Source organism: Paralichthys olivaceus, chromosome 9 (assembly GCF_024713975.1).
Source record: "Paralichthys olivaceus isolate ysfri-2021 chromosome 9, ASM2471397v2, whole genome shotgun sequence".
Classification (NCBI taxonomy): Eukaryota; Metazoa; Chordata; class Actinopteri; order Pleuronectiformes; family Paralichthyidae; genus Paralichthys; species Paralichthys olivaceus.
In genome coordinates this window covers 18,253,791-18,276,836 of record NC_091101.1, presented here as the reverse complement: position 1 = coordinate 18,276,836, position 23,046 = coordinate 18,253,791, and the positions used below count along the sequence as shown (strand labels likewise).

The following is a 23,046-nucleotide window of genomic DNA, read 5'->3' as shown; positions in this document are numbered from 1 at the left end:
ACTTAGACACATAATACATATAATTCACTTTTATTAAACAACAGACAACTTGTGATGTTGATCGATGAATCAAGAAATAATGCAAAAGCACGATAGAAATCACAAAAATATGTTGTTTTAAAGCACTTTAAAAACAGCATTACTCTCTTATTTGATGATAAATCGTTTTACACACTGTAGAGTAACTCATCATATACAGAGAAACACTGTCAGACTTACTGTACAAGCTTGATTGTCAGCTATAATACTGTTGAATGAATCGTGGCTCAAATCTATGGCAGTCCAGTCAAGTACGATAAGCCATGGATTGTTTCCCAAAAAATACAAACATAAAACAACAATAATTATATAAACCATAATCCTAATAATAAAACATTCATTTAAACGTTATAAAAACGTGACCACAGAACCGGACACACTTTTCAAATAATGCACATAATGTGGTCATGCAACTGTGAAATCCTTTGGCGACACATCATCGACCCAATAGACTCAGTGATTTGCCTTTCTATGAGATGAGTCATGGCAGGTATTCATCACAAATGTATTCACCCTCTCTGTGGCTGTGAGAGGGCAGGGTGTATCAGGACATATCTTTACAAATATACATGTGTTCAGAGGAACATAAGAAAACTCTTATATACGCCACTCATTTATATATATATATATATATATATATATAATGCGGCCTATTTTAAATAACTGGTCCACGGAGTCCACTGGACTTTTAGTCCATACCCTGTTCTCTATGCACTGCACTGTTTCAACAATAACACTACTTCCTCAAAGAAAGGCTGACATTACAAAGGCAGTAAATACGGAGTCAAAATGTAAAGTAGCCCTCTGGACCAATATTATAAATTCCCACCTCGTTTGAACTAGAATTAAAGGAAACACAGAGGTTAAGTCAAACTGGTTTGTGTGCCCATCCCATCAAAGCAATCCACCAACCCCTTGTGGGTTTCAACAGGCACAATGCATCACTATTCTACTCATTTATTCCAAAGGCGCTTTGAGACTAAGAAGAGTTTCAGCCACAAGGACGTAAACACGCACATATTCCACTTGCTCAAAAACAGAAATGGGCACGACGAAGTTTTTCCAAAAACAGATCCTGAGTTCATTAGTGGCAGGCGAACCTCGCTCGCCCTAACACAAGGTACATCAGTACATCCTCTGACTCAAAATACAACACACACACAAAAAGCTTAAAGGAGATACAGTAGCTGCGTAGATACTGCAGATCAATACGTTATCAGAGACGTCCATTTGTCATAATTAAAGCAAAGTGATCAGAACACACAGCACTTTAATCCAATGTAATATTTTCTATATCACAGCAAGTCTTGGTCAAAAACCCTAGTGGTATCAATCAAAGGCTTATTTTTAACATACAAATAAAATGTTGTTTCTGGTTTTACTTTAAGTTTATGATTTAAATGTTAGTTTTAGCTGTTGTATATTAACTGCACACATTTAAACGAATGAGACAAAACATAAAACGTGTCTCTCAAGATTTTACCTAGTTAAATGCTGTTTTACACGGTCAATTTACAAAGGAACCATGAATGAGCAATTTCTTTTTCCAAATAAATCTGAACTCAAGTTAGTTGTCTGATCAACAAATGTGTACTGATACTCCTAATGCCAGTAACTTCTGCATGAATAACCCTGTTGTGTGAATACATTGCTCCTCATGTAAGAACAAATATGGTCCATCCAATGAATTCTCGAGGCACTTCATGTGCTTTGTTTGCTGTGGACCGTGAGCTCCCTCTCTGAGCTGATGCTGGTGGAAGCCGTTTCTTTGCGGCTGTCCCTCGACTTCCTCTCAAGAGTGGGGGTGGAGGATGTCGTGCATTCTTCCCAAGTCCGCAGAGGGAGTACCCGAGCGGCCAGGCTGGGCAGGTGAGGGTGGGCCCCTGAGCGTCCCTCTGTGGTGGTGAAGCAGCTCTCCACGGCAGAGCTCTGGCTGGGACGGCCTTGTTTGCAGAACAGTCCACAGAGCAGGGCCAGGAATTCCTTCCTCACACTGCGGTGCATGTAACCATAAATGTAAGGGTGCAGGCAGCACTGTAAGAAAAAGAGCACAAGGGCAACAGAGGACAGCCAGGGTGGTACAGGTGCTCTGGTGCTCATAGATATTGTATTCAGTATGCTGTAAGGCCCCATGCTGAGGATGTATGACGCCATAATCACAAAAACTACCCGAGCTGCCTTGCAGTGGTAGTGGAAGCGTCTGTGCCTGACTCGAACAGGGTATCCTCTGGTTGAGTTTGGGCCTTCAGGGGAACTTGTCTGCTGGGCTTGGGGCTGCTGGTGTGGACTGCTAGGACCCTGGAAGTCCTGTGGCGCTGGCTGGGAGTAGGATTGCTTTTGTATGGGGTGCACAAGAGCATTCTGCCTCCGAGCTGCTCTGAACACCATCCAGTAACATCCCAGCATGATGAGCACGGGCAGCCAGAAAGAAAAAGTGGACACCACGGCAGAGTAGGTCAGGCTGGAGGACCACACCACCGAGCACATGTTGTGATGTCGGTCAAAGTCAATGGCCCCCCAGCCGTACAGAGGCGGAGTGCTCTGCAGGAAGCTGAGCACCCAAGTGCATATGATCAGGTTGGTGCCCAGGTGAGGGGTCATGCGGGTGGGGTAGGACAGAGGGTGGATGATGGCCAGGTAGCGATCCACAGACACCACTATGATGGTGTTGACCCCAGCGAATGCGAAAAGGTGCATGAGCACCACCAGGGCCTGGCACAGGCGCACATCCAGGGGCCACACACCTGGCACGGTGGCCGCCATGGCGAAGGGCATGACCAATATGGTCTGGAGCAGGTCTGCCAACAGGAGGTTGAGGACGAAGCGGTTGGCCACGTGAAGGAGCTGAGGCTTCCTCTGGAACACCAGCAGGACCACCACGTTCCCGAACAAGGACACACACACGATGACTGATATGAGCACCATCTTCACCACGCAGCCGGCTGTAGAGGACCACACCGGGTCCTGGGCGGAATCAGAGGTTAAAGCAGGCTCCCAGGGAACGTCGGTGATATTTGTGCCCATACTTGCAGCAGTGCCAGGGAGTGACATCCAGCAGAGTCAGGTTAGTCCCATCATCGTGATGGAGCAGAAGAGCAGCTCAGGTTGTGTTGTTTGCTTTGTCACAGCAGTAACACTGCTCCTCTCACATCAGCTGCATCTCACCTGACATGGAACAAGTGTCCATAAGGCGTGCAAACGGTGCAGCAGACTCATCCAGGAGTCGCCTGTAATACTGGAGACGATCAATGCTGCTCATCGCGATGTATCCCGAGCAGCAGGCCTTTGTCCCTGATGCAGCCCACATCTGCAGGAGGAAACCTGGAAGGTGGAGGGCGACGGTAGCCGATCAGCAGCGAGCTCGGATGTCCAGACAGATGCAGATTTCTAATCCGAGCAGGATGCATGTGAAACAGTGATCGCTGGTGATGTGATCATTTTCCTCCACCTCATCCTCGGAGCTTTTTTTTTTTTTTTCACGGCTCAGCTAACACGTAGCCTCCGCTGCGCGTCTTCACCCAGCGGGGGTCTCTCATCCAGACGAGCGCATCCTTCCTCCCTCCGCTGCTCTTTTCCACGGATTTTCCCGGCAGATCAGACGTTTATTATTTCATTAGCTTTCATTCCTTCTTAGGCTCCTTACGGCTCCTGTCTCCGAGCTGTCAGCGGGGAAATAAAACCAAGGACACCTGCACCGATGTCTCCTGTCTCCTGTCTCCCCCTCCACCTCCTCCTTCAGCAGCCCCTCTCCTCCTTTGTTGTGAACGTGCGTCTCACGAACCCAATCACACTTGGAACTGAATGTGTGAACACTATCCACAGATTGCATTGACCTTTTTCTGCAGTGAAAATTCAAAAGCATTTACTCCTCAATTTGATTCTTTCATTTAGTTTTTTTTACCCTCTCCCCATAATAAAAAGCCGATTTTCCATTTAGCCCAGTGGGATCTTGTTAAAGGTCACAGGTCTCCTTGATAATCAATCAGTCATCTTCACAGAATGTAGTGGCCAGAGATAAATAAGAATCAGAAACCCACCTCATCATCTCAAGCACAAGGTTTGGATTCATTGTGTTTTTAACATCAGTCTTATAACCAGTCTGAGACTCATACAACACAGTATCACCACAGTAACAGTAATCTGAATTTCAATTGCCAATTTACTTCATCTGGTAAAACAAGTAGTTCACAATGAAGTGGGGGTTTTTCATCATGTTTATCAAATTTCAATCCAATTTCTTTTCTTCCAATGAGACAAAATCCTGTTTGCGGTGAACACTCATTTTAAACCCCTGACAAATCTGAGAGTGAAGATGATTCAGATCGTTCTCTCAGTCACTCCAGTGCATCCCCTTTAACTAACATTTTTTAATTTATCTCTTGTATCAGGTAAAATGTATCTATCTGCACAGGGACTTAAAGGGACTTCAATAATTACCGTCCAATGTCAAAGTTGTCCTGGTGAAGGAAAATCCCGGGATTCAACTGAGACTTTTTCTAGAGTCAAATAACAGATTGCAGTATTTAGATTGTGTCAGAGCACAACAACAGCTACATTGTGTCCCTAACAACCTTATTGAAGCTGTGAAAAAGCATCATGTTGTGCTGCACCTTCCACAGTTCTTAGTCAAGTATTTCATTAGTGCATCAAGTCCATTCAATGGTTTAATGACTCTCAGGTAGGACTCAGGAGAGACCATTATCTCCAGCAAACTCCAGGTCAAGTCCCCCTAGCACTGGCATAGGTGCACCACAAGGATCCATTCTTGGTCCTCTTTTATTTACCATTAAAAAAAAGATGTCTCTCTCAGCCAAAATAGTGAGATGACATTTACATCAAATAGAAACGTGTTTTAAATTCTGATAAAACTGGATGCAGGCTATTGGTCATTTTGGAATATCTAGCCCACTGCACCCATCCAACCCGTTCATGGTTATGAAATTGAAAATTAAACTAAAAGGTGGGATGGTCATCCGTAAGAAGTAGAGGGGAGCAGCATGTTGTTATTTATAATTTATAGTTTTATAAAATGTTTCTGCCCCCCCAAAAAAGTACATTACTGTACCTGCGCTCCTTTAAATACACGGCAGGACATTTTGATATTGGATTACTGAAATTGGAAGTTATATTGTCATATTTCACAGGAACATTTTAACCTTTCCTCTGCTTTTTCTTAAATGTATGACATATGTCTGTGAATGATCCATCTATTGACTTGTATAAATGATTGTCTGATCTCTCTTGAAAAAGAGATCCAGATCTCAACGTGACAACAGCATTTAATAAAACAATCTCTATTAATGGTCCGTTTAGTTGCTGCTCTGGTGCATCCAGTCACATCACTTCCTCTTTCTGCATCACTTCAGATCAGGTGTCCCATCTGTTCTTCCCAAGATTCATGGAGAGAGCAGATAAAGGACATTACGTATCACCTTTTTAGGCTTATACTGGTTATCTCTATCCATTGTGCTCCATTATTAATCCCAAGTAAATCTGAATATATTTTATCTCAAACCTAATTTGCTGTTATACTAAACCAGAGTTCTGTCTGATCTTTACTAGACTTAACATGAGTACATTGATAAAGTATTTGCATTGGGCAAGTTTCTTTGCTTTATCCAAGATAACTTTATCTTTCACATGTACCTTTACAGATGACAAAAGCTGTGAATATTCTATTATTACCACTCTTACGTTCTTCATTATTCAATGACGCTGATGCTGAAAACACAGGCTGAATAGATAAACAGAAACCCATTGTGCGTCTGGTGGTTCAGGATAGCTGTTTTTTCTTTAATCAAACCCTAAACGTAACCATGGAGTTGAATTATCTCCTATATGGGTGTTTGTATAAATTACATGTTTATATAGGCCACCATTTTTAATGCAGGAAACACAAAAGTGTTCTTCAACATTTCAGAGAAAAGACTTCATTAATGCACAGAAAACAAAAGCAGTACTGCATTGCACAATCCAATTAGTGTGTGTAGCTTACATGGCCCACTCATCAACACTCGTAATTAGCCATTTTATTTCAGGCCTTTGCTCGATCCCAGCTATCAAAAAGCCCTTTGATGTGACTCTCCAGCACTCTGTTTTTTAGATTTAGATTGCAAATGAAATGCTGGTGACCGCACAGGGGGCGGGAGACGCTTCCCCCTTCTTATGTTGAATGGACTGTGATTCAAAGGAAGCCGCCTCATGGGATCATTATCATCAGACTGCTAATACAGTATGAGAGTTCAATATGGCCTCAGGTGTCCAGCTCACCATCTGTAGCGCTGTCATTTAATTTGTCCCTCGTTCGCTGTCACTCACTGACACCTATGGGTCGACAAAAACGAGCCCACAGTCGACAACGAGGCCTCATTCTGGATCTCAATCTGAACCTTTATCACGCTGACACTTGTCGGTCTGGTGTACGCTAGTTAACGGCCCAGCACCAAATGCAACAGAAATGTACCCAATGCCTGTGAACACATCAGCAAGCAGATGGTGGAGAAGAAACTAGAGCTAAAAACTGATAAATGTAGTGAAATGATGTCGACGATACGAAGCGATTGTGGCTCAGGAGGATAGAGTGGGCCGTCCACTAAACAGAGGGTCGGCGGTCTGATCCTCCACTCCACATGCTGAACCCGGAATTACCCCTGATGACTGTCCTGCAGTGCATGATATAAAAGGTTTGGCAGTTGTTTGCTGGCATGTTATGAAATATTGCACACGTGTGGTGGCACAGATGCTGCAGATCAATACCATAAGTGCTCAGAAACCCATCCACTGTTATCCAGCACAAGAGTTTCTACATTAAAAACCCAGTGGCATTTATAGCTTAACAGACTTGCAGGCAAAGATTTAAAACACAAATTAAATATTGTTAAGAGAGACCAATTCCAAATGTCATTTCTTTGGGAAAGCAACTAAAACAAAAATTGCACACATAGTAATGACTGTTTTTAGAGACACATAAAATCATCTGTGAAAAGTCTGATTTATGTGAACCACCCTGCCACCCTACATTTACATATGCTGCACAATATTAATAAAGTTTGATTGATTGATGAGCAAACACAATCTGCCATGTATGATTTCTATCTCCACTGTTTGTTTTGATGCTTCCGCCCTCTGCTGGCTAAAACGAGACACAAGCAGCTCAGAGGGTTTGATGAGGACAAGAGTGAAGAAACAGAGAGGAGAGGATTCTTTTTCATCACCACAACCACTAACTGTCACTTCCCTTTCTTCAGGTCTGCCAGCAGTGCAGCTGTGGGCAAATTGAGTCAGTAAAACTGCTACTGTGCATCCAGATAACTCTTATTGCAGGTGTGAGGGGACTTAACTGTACTGTGCAATGCAGGAGTATCATCCATTGTTGCTGTGCAGCTCGCAGCTTAGTTCACTTAAAGTGATTGTTGACCAAAAATATTTAAATCACTAATTATCTGCTCACCACTATGCTGATGTCAACAAAACAAAAACACAATTTCAGCGGTAAACAGCGTTGCAGCCAAATCCAATATAATAGAAGAGTGACCGATTCTTCAAACGTAACAAAACAGCAGAAAAAAACATAAAACTTAAATTATATACAGAGAAATCTATCTAATAATAAGAAAGTATGACCATAATGGAATATATGAAATAAACAAATACTTCATATTTAATACCTTATGGGTTACAGAGAAATGAAGGCCACACGACATCAGAACCATTTTCTTGTTTTCATAACATCTGCAGTCAAAAATAATTTCAATAGTTTTCCTCAACACATTTTTAATCAGCAGTAAATTAAAAAGCTCTGCAGAGGAGTTAATGCTGATAACTAATAATTAAACAAAAGATCAGTTTACCCCCCAAAAAGATAAATATCATCTCTGTGCATGCACACACATGTAAAATATGTATAAGCATGAAAATATATTTATGTATATAAACATATTTATATAAAGAAATACAATCCCTGCTATTTTGAGTTGTCGCTCTACAATGTATTATATTTATATTTGTTTGTAGAATTTGTCGTTTCCAGCTAATCAAAACTCCTTAAAGTCCCTGAATTTGCACCCTGATCTGTAAGTGCTGCAATAATTATCAGTGTAATATTTTGGGACCAGGAATTTATCTAAGCTGCTTTGCTGATTTGTCAGCTCCAGAGCTACACAGGTAAATATGTAACTGTAGCTCTCATGGGAATAAAAGTAGCGTCTTTCTTGGAAATAATGTAGAATATTTTCAAATATGGCAATTTCAAGCATTAATGCATTAAGGTAATAAGTGCCATTATACTTTCCCCGAAGTGTAAATGTAAATATCCTACAGTCTATTGAATACATTTCTACAAAACATTATTTCATAATTATTATGAATATATATATATATATATATATATATATATATTCATAATAATTATAATTCCCTAGTTCTGCTTCCACCCACAATAAGAAAAATAAACCCTGTTGAATCAACAGAACCTTCTGTATATTATCTCATCATTGCAGCTCGGGAAATAGTCTTTCTTCTGACATTCTTATTAAGAGCTCACACAGGATGAAGAGAGGTCTGGTTAAATGCAGGAATGTGCATAATTAACTAACTCTTTTGAACTGGAGGGAACATTTAATTGTTTAATCAAACAATTAAATGGCTCCTCTTAACATTATGGCTTATAGGGTGTTTTTATATGCAGGATGAATGTGGACACATACATGAGGACACACACAAGGCAAAAGACATGCATGCAAACATACACACACGATAAAAACATGGCTGCAGCGGGCAACTGCACTGAAAAATCTATAAACAAACAGATGACAAACAGATTGAGAGCGACCATCTCGGCACTGTTCTCTAAAGGGAGACTTTCATTTCATTGCACAATGGCAGTTGTCTCCGAAGCCCAAACAGTTTAGAAGTAATTACTAGTGTTTTCTACAGAAGGTGATTACTTTGTCACACTTTGCAGCCATTGTCACCGGCCGCGCACCACACTCATCAGTCCCACAAAGGGGAGAAGTACTCGATTGATGATGAGCCCTCGGTGGCTCGGGAGAATTTAAAACTACTTGTATGAGGCTCTTTCAGGAGATTAACTTGCAATAAGGGCTACCTGCCATGGACACATTCCTTGTATTCATGGTGGTGGCACAAAGACTTTTTTTAAGAGGGGCACAGCTGCATGAAAGCAAATGGTGAATGGGGATAATAGTCACAAAAGACAACAAACCTCAAGTGTAAAGAAATAGAGTGTTTTTTAAGATGGGAGGCTTCCATTCAAAGCCAACACCATTCCTCCTTTTGACCATTGAGGATGTGGCCACTCCAGCACCCAAGGCCCCACTCTAATTATTTTAGGACAAGACATGTTATGGTGCAAAGTGGCAAAGAGGGAGCACTCTGGACCAAAGTGCACTTTAATTCAATCATTCTATTTGACAGATTCTCCCTTCAAATGAACGTCACACACCAGTAAACTGGCACAATCAGAGGCTCCTGGCAAGGCCCCGGGCCCTTTTTCCCTGAGGTAAATAACACAGAAGTCACTTGTAGATGGGAGTAAATATGTAGGGATATTCTAATGGACATGTTATTTACTGGTGTATTTTGAGATAGAAATACAACTGTGTCTGGACCTGCAGGTTTATTTTGCTATCTGGATATGGTAAAAAAAAAATCTTCAAAGGCAGATTAGACCACAGCCACGGGGGCCCAGAGCCGACTCCATTCATTAAACACAGAGAGAGACTAAGAGAGAGAGAAGAGAGAGAGAGAAAGACTGCATGTGTCCTTGCTTGCCTAAATGTGAAAATTGCTCATGCCATTATTTCAGATGAGAAAGTGGGAACTGAATGGATTTGCTTTAATATAGCAGACATGGGATACCACATACAGAGAGACAGAGGGAGGGCCAGACTTCTTTGCTTTTGCTCACGCAGTGGAAAGTCTCTGACAGGTGTGCTTTTGTATGCGTATGTCTATGTGAGGGTGAAGCAGATTGTGTGTGTGTGTGAACATGTTTGGGTGTGTGCACTGAATAAACACAGACATGAAGTGTGTTTGTGTTTGTGTGTGTGTGTGTGTGTGTGTGTGTGTGTGTGTGTGTGTGTGTGTGTGTGTGTGTGTGTGTGTGTGTGTGTGTGTGTGTGTGTGTGTGTGTGTGTCCACGTTATGCTGCCACTCCCTGGTGCAGAGAGAGGCCTTCTCACTTCTCCTTGGTCTGGTCTTGCAGCAGGCCAGGATTCAGTGCTGATCTGCACAAGACTCACACTAACTGATCCTGAAATGAAGAGAGAGAGAGAGTGAGAGAAAGAAAAAGTGAGCATGTGCTTGGTGAATATCCAGAGGTCGTTGATGAAGAAAATGGCGTAATTAAACTGAGAGACTTGATTCTAATGACCATTTCAGAAGCCTCTCTCGTCTGGAATAATTCCAAACTGTTTGAGAAAGCCGTCAACTCCAGCCTGCCTCTCGCATCTTTGGTAAGACATTTTAAATCGTATGCTTTTATGTTAGAATTTACTAATGTCAAGAGGTTATTTCAAATTTACAAACCACAACATCGAGCAGGCATATGTCCAATGTTTGGTGCCAGGTCTTGCGGTAAAAACAGGCGCCAGTATTGCCAAGCATGCCCGTAATCCAGCTTATGCCAGTTTGTGTTTGAGGAAGTATCAGCTCTTTTATTTTGACAGCAGTGCCATGGTCAATGAGGTGAATGACATTTAAAGGTCAGAGGTCACCTCACCTAATTTAGTGATCAGGGATCAGAGAGCAGCGAGTAATCCCAAAGGTGAATCTGGATAACCTTTGAGCTGCAGACCTGTGTTACAAATGTTTGGCGGAAGTTAAAGTGTATATTTTTCTGTATGTTTTAAAGATACATTGCTCGAAACAACCAAGAAAAAGTTTTCTGAATGGTTTTCTGTTTTCTTTTTGTGGCGGCTGCAGCCCGATGTAGTTTAATATCAGACCACTAGATGTCAGGATTTGACTAGTAACAGTGCAACAACCCCCCCTCCCTCTCACACACCCACCCACTCCACCCTTCACCAGCACCTGAGGGGGAAACTTGTGAGTAGCCTCCACATGGTGTGACAGCTTCCCCAGGAAGCTCGGGTGACATTTGCCTCACTTAATGACACAAGCTAATTAATCATTAGCTGTCCCAGAGGTATTGCTGTTAGAGAGGCTTTGTCGTGCCTCTCCCCAGTAGGGGGTCCCAGCCTCAACATGTTATATATGCATAACTGCCTCATCCCACTCTACAACATCTTAATTCTCACCCGTTAAACTGGTTTGACTGAACCGCACTCGTTCTATTTCAACCCTTCATCTAGGATAAAGTATAATCTGCGCAGACATTGATCATCTTAATTTTTTCCTCAGCCTCTTGCAGTGTAATGTAGTCGCCCGTGCACAGAGTCTTTTCCACTGTGTCAGGTGTAGGCCTGGCCGGTGTCGTCAGCACAGCTGGCCCTGATGAAGAGACTGATTTTTATTGATGGCTGATTGGGTGGGTAAGGGGATGGTGATGGATCAGTTGTTTTAAACACATCGCTCAATCAGGGCCCAGTTTTTTTCCGAGCTGCTGGTGGTTAAAGTTTGGTTTATTTTTGCGTCACTGTCGAAGGTTAAAAGCTAGAAATGCAAAGGAAGATCACTCATTAACTCTGTGCTCATTGAAATATTTTATTATGGCTACATTGGATTGATAGAACATCTTAAATTTTCAGCAAGTGTGTACATGAACCCAAGCTAACAAGGCCGTGTAGGTTATGAGTAATTATCTCTCATGGGTTGAAACCTCTCTGCAGCCAGGCTTTGAGTTCAACAAGAATGTACGAAAGGCCTTTGTGAAATATGAAGAAAATGAATCTTCCCCCTTGTGTGTGTACGTCTCTGCCCCCTCAGCATCATTATTGCCCCCCCCACAGAGTCTCGGGCTGGTTTTGGACGGAGTGAGTCTGTTTGCCACGTAGTCACGGCTCCAGGTGATGCACTCAGGATCCACCTTCGCTCACCAGAGAAGAGCGTGGGCTAGTGCATATATGCAGGGGGCCATTGGGGGCACTCGCTGATGAGGGCCTGGGCTGCAGGAGGTCTTTGAAAGATGTTAGAGGTTTCGGGATGAGACTCAAGGTACCCTTGGGATGCTGTGACCCCTGACTCCTGCTCGCTGGCCCCTGTGCTTTGTTCTGTGACCTGTGGACGACGCAAGCCTGTGGAGAGATACACGCTAGCTGGTAGCTAATCCAAAAGTTTCAATTGGACGCGCATTACAGTGATGAGTCACCAAATGACTTCGGCACACACCTCAGCACCAATGCTTGTCCATTTTGTGCCGTGTGTCTGTGGTGCCTGTTAATACTGTTCGTTTTTCTATATTTCTATGTAATGTTTACCTTATTCAGCAGCCACTGCAATGTAAGGAGAGGCCACATGTTCTGATGCTGCCTTTTATTAGTTATTAACCATTTGATGATTATTTCATATTTCACATATTTCAATTGTGGCTCCTACATCACAAATAATTGTTGTAGTCGATCACATTGCAGTTGAATTATTCTATTTCATGAAAGCACCTACTGATTGATATGCAAAGGAGCACTGGGCGAGGCTTTAGCCCTCCTGCTCTGCCATGTGCCATTTAATATCACTTGGATATACACAAGATCCTTCATTTCCACTCTAATCACGGGCAAGATTTCATTCCGCATTGAACAGCCAATGTAATTCCGCTCGTAAAGAACAAACGCTGGCCCTTTTACTGCAGTGAAGATGTAAAGCAAACTTGAATTCTGATCCTTTGAGGCAAGAAAGAAGTCTGTAAAACAAACACGGGTCCCTGAGTAAACCCATCCTGCGAAGATGAGAGCCACTGAGGTACATTTATATGCTATTGTGCTCACACTATGTCACCTTGATGAGGCTCTACGTGATTTAGTTTTCTCTGTTCCATTTAAAATGAAGCCGGCTAAAGGAAAATCTTCTGTGCGAGACATCTAAGCCATGACCTTGTGGATTCAGAGTTTGCAGTCTCCACTTCCCTAGCAGGAGGCCTTTGGACATGACACATGAAGAGACAAGAAGAAGTTTCTGTTCCCTGGCTAAGTATCTGCCGATCCTTGAGATACAAAGATAAATCTGCCGCCATGTTTGCATCAGTCTCCGTCTTGGAAAACACCGGGGCGTGTCCCTCCTATGGGAACCCCATCTGCAGGCCTAAAGTGATGGCACCACCCTTTCCTCCCGACCCACCGCCATTCACTGTCAGTGAGCCAAACACGCATGCACGTACCCACCTGCACACACACTGAATGGAGCGGCACTCTGTGCAAATGCACCTGACAGTGGCAGCGTTTGCGCCTTGGAACATATTTAACAATGCACACTCAGCACCTGTCCCATCTCAGCAGGAGGCTGCAGGAAGCAAACGAGGACTAGTCAAGTTGATCAGGAAAACTACAGCCTATACACACATCCTCCATGCACCGTGCTCCGGCTGCCTACCTCTGGGTTTATTAACAATCAATCAAAATAATTTTCTGCAGAAAGCAATGCTCATGGCTCGATAGAGAGATAAAGGGGAAGGGGATCACTTCTCGCTTTCCACGGCTTTTTGTTTTCTAGTGCGCCTGCATCAATCGTGCTGCACACATGAAATTACACAGTCTCAGACAGCAAGTGATTCCTACCAGGACCTTTAAGATGACTGATTTACTCACTTGTTTATTGTGCATCAAAGTGGAGCAAACTTTTGTGCCCACCCCCCTTTTTGCCGTTGATGCTTCTTAGCCACAGCCCTTTCATGGTGTCAGGGGTGGAGCTAGGCATTGCATGTGATTCTCTATCTCCAGGAACCCCGGAATTACATCTGGCACAACTCTGCATGAAGTAACGCTTAATACGCCTTTGTGCATCGCGGCTTTGAAGACCCTCGGACTTCTATAAGTTTGCTTTTTGTCCCCCCGCTGTTGTACACCCCCTCCCTCCTCAAATACCCCCCATCCCCCAGCTCGGGACAGAAGACAGAATGTGATGTGTCGTCTCCCTCCCCGCACAAAGCGCCAGTGCATTGGACACACCTTGGACAGCACAAAGGATGAAAAGCACGACGAGGCTTGGACACGCAGGACCACGCTGCCAAGCCCGATAAAGACGCTTCAAAAGTCGAGCAGCAAACAGTGGCCTTCTTCTCTGCTGCTCTCTCCTTTTTCTTCCCAGGGCCTTGCAGGGAGGAAAAAAAATACAAGACAGAAGAGAGGCTGACTGAGTAAAAAGAAAATTTTGTCTTCTGCATTTTTTATCCGCATAAGACCTATGAACGTGATTCGGGGTAATGTTGTGTCTACAGCAAAGCAGACAGTGTAAATGTGTGTGTAAACACCTAGATTAACATTTGGATGTCTGCTTTTGGTATGAGTACAGGATTAACCAAAAACATCCCAGCTTTAAAGAAGGCGGCCCATAAATAAACTCTGCTGCCCCATCTCCAATCCCCTTGTCTCTTTAGCTGTCTGCTCGCAGCTTGACTCAAACCTGCCATTTAGTCTGGAGGAGGACGCCATTTTACCTCTCGTCTAATCCAGGTCACCTATAAACTGCTTGTGTCTGTGCAAAGTTTGTCTACAATGCAATATTATTCATATAATCACCAATTTATTTTATGAACTTTCACTGTGACGTTTTTTCTCATAGAATTGTTTTTTTCATTATACTTATGAATTTAAGACAAGATTATTAAATGTCACCATGCGTTACTTGTTTTCCCTTTCTGATTTTTGTCCCCTTGTTAGAACATAAAAATGACCAGACATCATAAAACATTACTTTTCACCGGTAGCTCCCTCCTCCTTCCTCCTGCTTTGCCTTCTCTCTCTCCCTCTCTCTCCCTCATGCCCTCATTGAAACAGATGGCGTTTTATGCCGGGCACAATCAGGACTATTCAGCGTCAGGCTGGGCAGGCCCTCCCCACCTGCGCTCAGCCCCAATCACAACCTAATGAACACATTGGGAGCAGTCTGTTCCAAATTACTCCCAGTTGGAGCCAGGGCCACAGGTAACCCCCCCCCACCACCACCACCACCTCTTTGCCATCACACTCTGCCCCTTCCCCTCCACCTCACCTCTTCTGCAACAGCTTCCTCGCCGACCCGCCCCAACATTGGCTCCAGCGTGCAGACCCTCAACTCTGACTCTTAATCAAATCAAGATCCATATCTCCGTGCTGTCAGCATTCCAAAACAGCTCCTAGAGGCCGTGTGCACAGCAACAAGCATATAAGTTACACGTAGGGAGATATGGATTGACAGCTAATGTGTTTATGTGTTGGAGCTGAATTGATTCTATTTGATATGTCTCTCAAATCAGTTTTTCCATATGTGTATCAAGATCCATGCTTTTACAATGAATGCCCCTGAATCCCTCACCTGTGCTTACACACACATGCACATACGTACATATGAAGGAACATTGAAGGCCTCTGTAAATGCTATGCTGTTAACCACATCAGGCCTATCTGCGCGCTTTATCAGCGTGTTTCCACCTCTTCAAAGGGAACAATTTATGTGTTTGTCTTCAGATTGTTCGTGCTCTAAATTTCATGCAAACATGTTGACTGTACAGGTTCTATACATTCATGTTTTATTCATGATTGAGGTTGAACATAAAAAGAAAAAATTACTTGTTCTGTCTTTTCTTAGACACAGTGCATCCCACTGCTATCTTCCTGTGGGTGTATGTGTGGGCATGCAAGGGGGCAGTTGTATATCATAGGCAGTTGACACCAGAAGTGTGCTGTAGCCAGCAGCCTCTGACATTCTGATACACCCTCCAACATCCCTGGGGACAAAAGAATGAAACCAGGGCGCTTGCCTCGTCATGTCCTATCAATTGCTATAGGACCTCCAAAAACGCAGGTCAGCTAGCAGCCCCCACTTGGGTGTCCATCACTGGTTTTGACAGGAGCGCTGTCCTGCTGAATGCCCTCCTTCACTGTCCCTCTGGTCAATCTGCACCTCAATTGGCCCTACACTGGTGGGTGATGCCTGCTCCTTCTGCTGCATGTCAAGAAAGAGCCAGGAGCCACAGAGGAAGTGCAAATATCCTCTAATGGCCTTGATCCAGATGGATGCGCCCATGACAATAGGCCCTCGTGCCTGTGGTTTGGGGTTTTGTCGGTGAGAAACACAGAGGCCACCACAATAACACAGCAGAATTATGCATGCAGGCCAAGTACCATTGACATGTTAAAGAGCACTGCCAGTTGCTATGATAATTAAGTTAGTTCATTCCAAGGCAGAAGGCTCCTTTCTCTTAACATGCCTTTAAAGGCACTCTGGTCACATAAGGCCGGCTTTAAAACAATGGATATAGGGGGAGAAATAATGGATTCAGTGGGTCACCATTTCTCTGCCCATTTGCTTAACATAGGGCCATACATCTCTGAGTGAATGCTACTTGATGGGATGCCTTAAGGGGGTGTTTTGTGGGTTTTACATTATATCATTCAAGAGATTGACACATGCAATGAAGCCCATATGGAAGTCTTCACGATGAAGTAGATTAAAGGACAGAGTATGAAATATTCAGATGACCGCTCTACTTCACGATGGTGACAAACTTTGAATTCTCTTTGTAGAAGCCTCCGGGCTTGAAGCGTTGCTCACAAGTATGATATTACTGTCTGTAATATCACACTTGCCATGAGTGAACGCTGACCTGTTTAAGCTAGCAATAACATCAATGGCATCCCTTCAGCGCTCTCTGCTTTTAACTGGGATGTTTGGTTACGTCAAGGGGTGTCTGTCTGATCTCCCTCCTTCTCCATAGGGTCTCATTGAGAGTGGCCACTTTGTGTACAGCTGGGGTGTGTTTGGCCAGTAACGTAAAACCAGGAAGCCTTTGAAACTTAACTAATGCCTCTCTAGGAAGAGGTTGGAAGTTCACTCTTATTTTGAGACTCCAAAGCTTTCTCCTCGGACGCACTGCGGCAGTTCGGACACTAGAAGCCACCTTTTGTCCTGCTCCCATGCAGCTGGAGGTTGAAGTCAAAGTCAATGAAAGTATCCATGTCTCAGTTTTCTTTCTCTTTGGACACATCTTTCTATGATATTCAATTTCAAGATGTTTCAGCTACTACATTAAGGACAGCTCATCAACAATTACCCTCTGAGGTCGCTGTCTTGTTCGTACTCGTGTGTTAGAGGCCTTAGCGCTGCCACGTTTATTTTTACATCTCCTCTAAACAGTGCCAATCTGCCACAGCAGACAGACGCTAAGTGAAACGATTTTAAAATGCGACTCTAGCACTTTCAAGGCAGGTCCTCTGTGTTAACAGGATGGTAGTTAATGGTTGTACTTTTACAGCGGTGGTCGCATGTACAATTAAGCTGCTGTTGTATTTGTCATAAAAATCACCAGGGGTGCAGGAAATGTTGCAGGAGCCATTTTTCTACTTTGAGCAGTGGAAAATTAAAACCATCAAACCTCACAATGTTGTTTTGACATCATTCCAATGTTTATGGATTTTCCTGTGTGCGGTTGAGGTTTTCGTATTAAAGAACACTAAAGAGCCTCACCTTGTGTTTGTTGGGGGAACAAAGGTTGCAATGTTGGCACAATGCAGATTGTCCCTTCTGGGAGGTCTCGCCTCCAGTGCAACTTGTTGGGAAACATGTTGCATGTCTGCCATTAATGGGTGTCTGGCTGCTACCTGCGTTGTTCCTGCTAGCTCATGTAACAGTATTTTATACATTTATACGACAACCATTCATAACTCCATCATACTGTAGGGGATTTGCTTCACGGGCCAGCACTTTAAAATCAGAGGGCAATCCCATTCAAACAGGTTTTTTTGCAAAGCCACTGATAACCTCTTACCCCAGATATCACTGCATCTGTGGCAGATGTGTATTCATGCACGCAAGAAGCAAGGATGTAAACATTGAACTCTTAGTAGCCTCCCCAGGATTATCAATGTTACGCAGTTTGTCAAAGCAAACGTCATCCCGACTGTACAACCATTTTAAAACCATCGCTGACAGCAGAGTAAGGTATTAGTCGGGGGGGAAACCAAAGCAGCATAAGGAATGGTTCCCTCACAAGGATAACCAAAACTTAAGGTGGTGGTGTGTTGGGAGAATGTCATGCACGGCAGACGTGTTAGATAAGCCTGATGTATTATTTATCCGCATGGCCCCGATGATATCTATGGAGATGAGTTGGGGTGTCACGGCCCTGGTGTCACCACCATAACTCCAGTTCCCTGCCATGCTGATGACTCTGTATCTATGCTAATACAGGGATCAGTGGGGTAGAAAGCTCATCTGGCTCGTTCCTTTGCTTTATCTTATCTCCCTGCTTCATTCTGCACTGCATTACCACATACCTGACGTGCTGCTCACATTAAAGGAGCCGGCATCTTACCACTCAGCCTCCATCTCTCATCTTTTCAGATGTCTACATTTCATCTATTGCTTTCGCCGCATCAACTTCGGCAAGGCCTTGTTTCATTATCACCCACAGCTGCCTCATATTAGTTGTGGCGTTGACATTGGAAGAAGAGCTCATTATGTGTCCAGTGCTCAGATTTGGGTAGAAGAGCTTAAGGTAGCTCCTCTTTGATAGTATCGTCAGTGTTGAACTATCGAACCAGTCAAGTCAAGGGAACCTTCAGAAAAGTTGTCCTGCCTTACACATTGTATTTTGGTCGAGAACTGATCTGTCCAGACAACAAATCCTGTCCGACTTAACTAACCCCCCCGTCTTGTCCCTCTTAGCCTCTTTGTCTCCATTGCACCCTCCCTCCCTGGCATGATTATTTCTTATCATGTATTTATTTGTTTAATCCACCCCTCCCCCCACAACACTTGGCGGCCATCTCCCGATGCACGAGCTGCCTGTCTGGCAGTGAGCCCCCCCCTGCCCCACCTCCTCCCACTTGCCCATATCCAGTCCCCAAACCCTCCCCACCCAGCTCCGGCTCAGCCACAATGGGCGGATGTTGCTTCCAGAGCCTCGGAGCTTCACTCAGGGGGAAGAGACCCCCACCTCTACACTTCATCCTTACATCCCTCCCACTTGCATGTGGCCACCACTAGCCAGCCTCTGTGCACACTATAAATAATGGATGCATTAGCATGCATGAATATCTTTTTAGAAGGGGGGGTGGGAGTGCCTTAATTCATTATTAATCCCCTTCAAGGCAAAATGGGCCGTGGCTCTGCTAGAGATGGGCCCCTGTTGCCTCTGCTCTTCTTTCTCCCCAAATTTCGGACCAGCTCCACCCAACGACCACTCTCAGCCCCCCCTCTTTATCAAAGCTCCCCCTTCTCCCCCCTCAATCCCTGCTAAAACACATCTGGAGGTGTGGGGTAATCTCAGATTTTTTTAGGGGGTTGGGGGTTGTGATCCGAGGCTGAACATCTCCAAAAAAAACAGCCTGGCCAAGTGTCAGTCGGCTGAAACGTGGACTGCCAGCTGATCTCGTCAGACCGATATAATATTCCACAACAGATGCAAATGGATGTTTCTTAGAGAAGGTTGGGTCATCACAGAGAACCTGACTTAGAAGTTGCCATAGAAGCCATTTGGTTCAAGAGCACGACTAGTAGTAGGGGCGGGGGTGTGTGGAAGAGGGGTTAGGAGGGTGGACTGACATTCCAAATGCATGCAAACCTGGTGAAAGAGCATTAAGTGGTGTATGTGGGTGGCTTGTAGGGAATTATGTGTTATTTTTGAACCTGGAACACTGTCATACATGGGTTAGAGGTTAAGCACATGTGTTTCAGGGAGATAAATTACAGCGCATTAACAAAGTATGTGGGTTTGATTGTGAGTTTGTCGACACATCGGTGTGTGTCCATATGAGCAAGATAAACAGTGTGTAATTGTGGGTCTATCCGTGCGACCCGTAGTACACTCCCCCCTGCACCACACACCTCTCTTCCACCACTAGGTTGCACTGCCTGCCTCAGAGCCTCTCCTCCGGCCTGCACACACACAGACCCCTGAAAGAGCCAACCAATCGCAGGCCTTTACAGCAGAGCCACACGAGAGCGATATCCTATTAAAAAATACTACACCACACACATGCATGTATACTTGTGTGCACCTGAAGTGTCCTACACATACTGGATATCAGCCTGCTGCATTCACACTGATACAATGCACATAATCCTGTTGGTTTGAATTCACTGTGGCACATAAATATAAACTGACTAATCCACACAACAAAGTCAAACACTGCTTCATTATCCACATGTTTCTAATACAGCATATGCACATGTTTCTTTTATAATATCATGATATTATAGAAAAAAGGATGAAATCAAAGATTACATGCTATACCCAGAAATGTTAGTATTTGCTTCTTCTCTAATGGTGTGTACATTTTAAAATAGAGCAGGCATTTTCAAACTTTAAAAAAACATCTCAACAGAAAAAAGGTCAAATTTAAAAAACAGCAAAGAAAAACGTAGTAAGAGGAGCTGGAGTTAAGATTCAGTTGTAAAACATTTGTTCACAAATTCCAGAAACTGTTATGGTTAAAAAAAAGAATTCAGATGCTTGTCTGGTGTTTCAGAAACTCACATGTGACAGTATTTGTAATATGAATACAACAGAAAGTGTAACCGCAACTGTTACATGAAGCACAACCTTTAGAAAATGAAAAAGAGGGAGTAGGAATTTTGAGGCCAAATCAAAAGTTTTATTGACTGAAATCATTGAACACCATAGTACCTTTAGAAAATATTTAAAAAAATAAATATTATTCCATAAAAAAACGCAATTTATTTAGGATTTGATTCTTATCTGTAGTATCATTTGAAACCTGTCGTGTTAGCAGTGTGTGGCATAAGAGGCTGAAGCCAGGCAAACATCAGGCTCACCCTGCAGAGAGAATACTTACTTTCGAATAAAACAGTCTTCAATCTTTATAATGTTGCCCAGACAGGCTGCCGGCTCTCCTGTCACCCTCCTCTGTACTGCAGCCTGTCAGGCAGGACTATAGGGGTTGTTTTGTTGACACAGAGAGGACCTGGTTTCTGGAATGTTCTCAGTTGAATGTTTGGATCTGGGGTCTTCGGCACAAGGCTGGGGGCTGGTTGCGAGCTGGAGGCACCACACTGTGCCTCTGAACTTCACTCAACCCCTTAAATTCCTCTTCCTGGGCAGGAAATTGAAATATTGTGCAGTATTGGCATGCTGATGGTCATCTATCATGGGGGCCTTGCGAGGTGACGGAGGTAAGGGGAGACCCTCTGTAGATCAGAGATGGGCTGCTGGGCCCCGGTTCAAAGGTAAAGAGGAGAGACCCGGGTGGGGAAAGAGGATAGCGCTCTTGGCAAGAGTTGATGCTCCGACCCACTTCCATCACCCATCACCACCCGGCAGATCACCTCAGTGTGCCCACCATGACTCCTCATCAGACACAAGCAATCAGTCTCCTCCAGGCAGCCACAATAGAAATATATGTCCTTGTAATGAACTTGAATGTGTGTGAAAGGACAGACAGACTTCTCAAAGCTGTGAGGGGCTTTAAACTTGAACACAACAATAACAAGTGAACTCCAAATAGGCCAAGAACTTGTTTTAAACAGAATAAGAACTGGAAACACGAATTTAGCCAATTTAAATCCTTTTTTAGAACAGAGTTTTAATTTGACATCAACAGGTGTCCCAGCACTTTGTGATAACTGCAGCCTTCAGAGGGCTTCATGTACTCAGTCCTGGTTTCATAGTGTTTGTCAAAACCGCCAAAGTGATGATGCCACTTTCCACGTTGCATAATCGTGGCCGTAAATGCGCACAGCGTAGCAGGAAATGAAACTCGCCGGCGCATCACAGGGGGGTAGGATGATGTGGATGTGACTGGTTATATAAAAGTATAGGGCACAGTTGGAGTGATCCAGCTGGGATGATGGCTGTCATTTTTTAAAGACGAACGCGCATCTTGTCTGCGTCTGGAAAACCCGGCTCCTGCGTGACCTCGTGAACTTGCCTGCAGCGTGACCTCGAAAATCACCCACCCTGACGGCTCCACGAACACCCCTCCACATCCCTGGGCTCATTTGTGCAGGCTGTTACTCAGGCAGGAAGTGACATCAACGGGTCCAAACTAAAAATATGTCGCAGGACGGGGCTGTTTGGGATGACCAGGACCGGTGCTTGAGAGAAAGGAGGATGCCTCGCACAAAGTGGTGTTCATTGAAGGATGCGGGAGAGCGCCGCACACACAGCAGAGCCAGACAGACGCACTGGAGGCTGAGTGAGTCGCCTGCAGACGGAGAGCTGTGGTGCCGTCACTTTCATTCATGCAAGTTCAGATATGGTGCCATACTTTGCCCCCGTCTGGAGCCGGTGACGCAGCGCAGAGCAGAGGAGGCTGAGTGTGTGAATGGACGAGAGGTGTCGGTGGAACAGGAACCAGGTCTGAATGGCAGGTGCAGGTGGGGAGAGTCAGGTCCGCTCCATAGGCTCGTCCGTGCGCTTTTTGCGCATCGAGACATTAACCCGAGCGGATCCTCAGACGCGTTCGCAGTGATGCTGTCGATAAATAAAAAAAAGACGCGGTGGTGGTGAAGTTTACTAAGTTGGGCGTGTTATGCTGTGGCTTCGTGAGCGTCCTCTCAACATCATGAATGGCGTCTATTTTTACCCGTGCAGTGCGTGTGCGTGTGTGTGTGTGTGTGTGTGTGTATCGTCCTCACCAGGGAGGCTCTGACAAACCCTGCCGTGCGTCCAGACGGAAAAGTGCTGCAGTCACGTGGTGTCTGCTCTAATCCTCCCTCAAGTCAGGTACAGCCTACTGCTGCGTTCAGAGGGAGGGTCCTGCTCCTCAATTAAACATGACAATTATGTCTTTAGAAAGCTGCAAGATGAGTAAACATAGTAACAAGCAATAGAAATATAATAAAAAGAAACAACAGGATAGTGATGTGTTGTCAGAATCAGAATCAGAAGTACTTTAATAATCTCCATAGGGAAATTCAAACGTCACAGAGCTC

General features: G+C 44.2%; 1 protein-coding gene and 1 long non-coding RNA gene across 3 annotated transcripts in view; one reads left to right on the top strand and one right to left on the bottom strand.

Moving 5' to 3' along the window:
* Positions 1-14: 14 nt before the first annotated feature.
* Positions 15-3,910, bottom strand: LOC138411475 (probable G-protein coupled receptor 101). The gene has a single exon (XM_069531936.1). The coding sequence runs from the start codon at positions 3,088-3,090 to the stop codon at positions 1,741-1,743; it is 1,350 nt and encodes a 449-aa protein (XP_069388037.1). The 5' UTR covers positions 3,091-3,910; the 3' UTR covers positions 15-1,740.
* Positions 3,911-20,778: 16,868 nt separating this feature from the next.
* Positions 20,779-23,046, top strand: part of LOC109626545 (uncharacterized) — a 79,141-nt gene continuing 76,873 nt past the window's right edge. The window contains exon 1 of one of the 2 annotated variants that reach the window (XR_011244040.1): positions 20,779-22,307. This is a non-coding gene — a long non-coding RNA (uncharacterized lncRNA). The remainder of the gene's footprint in view (positions 22,308-23,046) is intronic. The other variant, XR_011244039.1, reaches the window with a different exon arrangement.

Excerpts from the sequence above, each read along its gene's own strand:
- LOC138411475 (XM_069531936.1), bottom strand. The coding sequence starts at position 3,090 with ATGTCACTCCCTGGCACTGCTGCAAGTATGGGCACAAATATCACCGAC.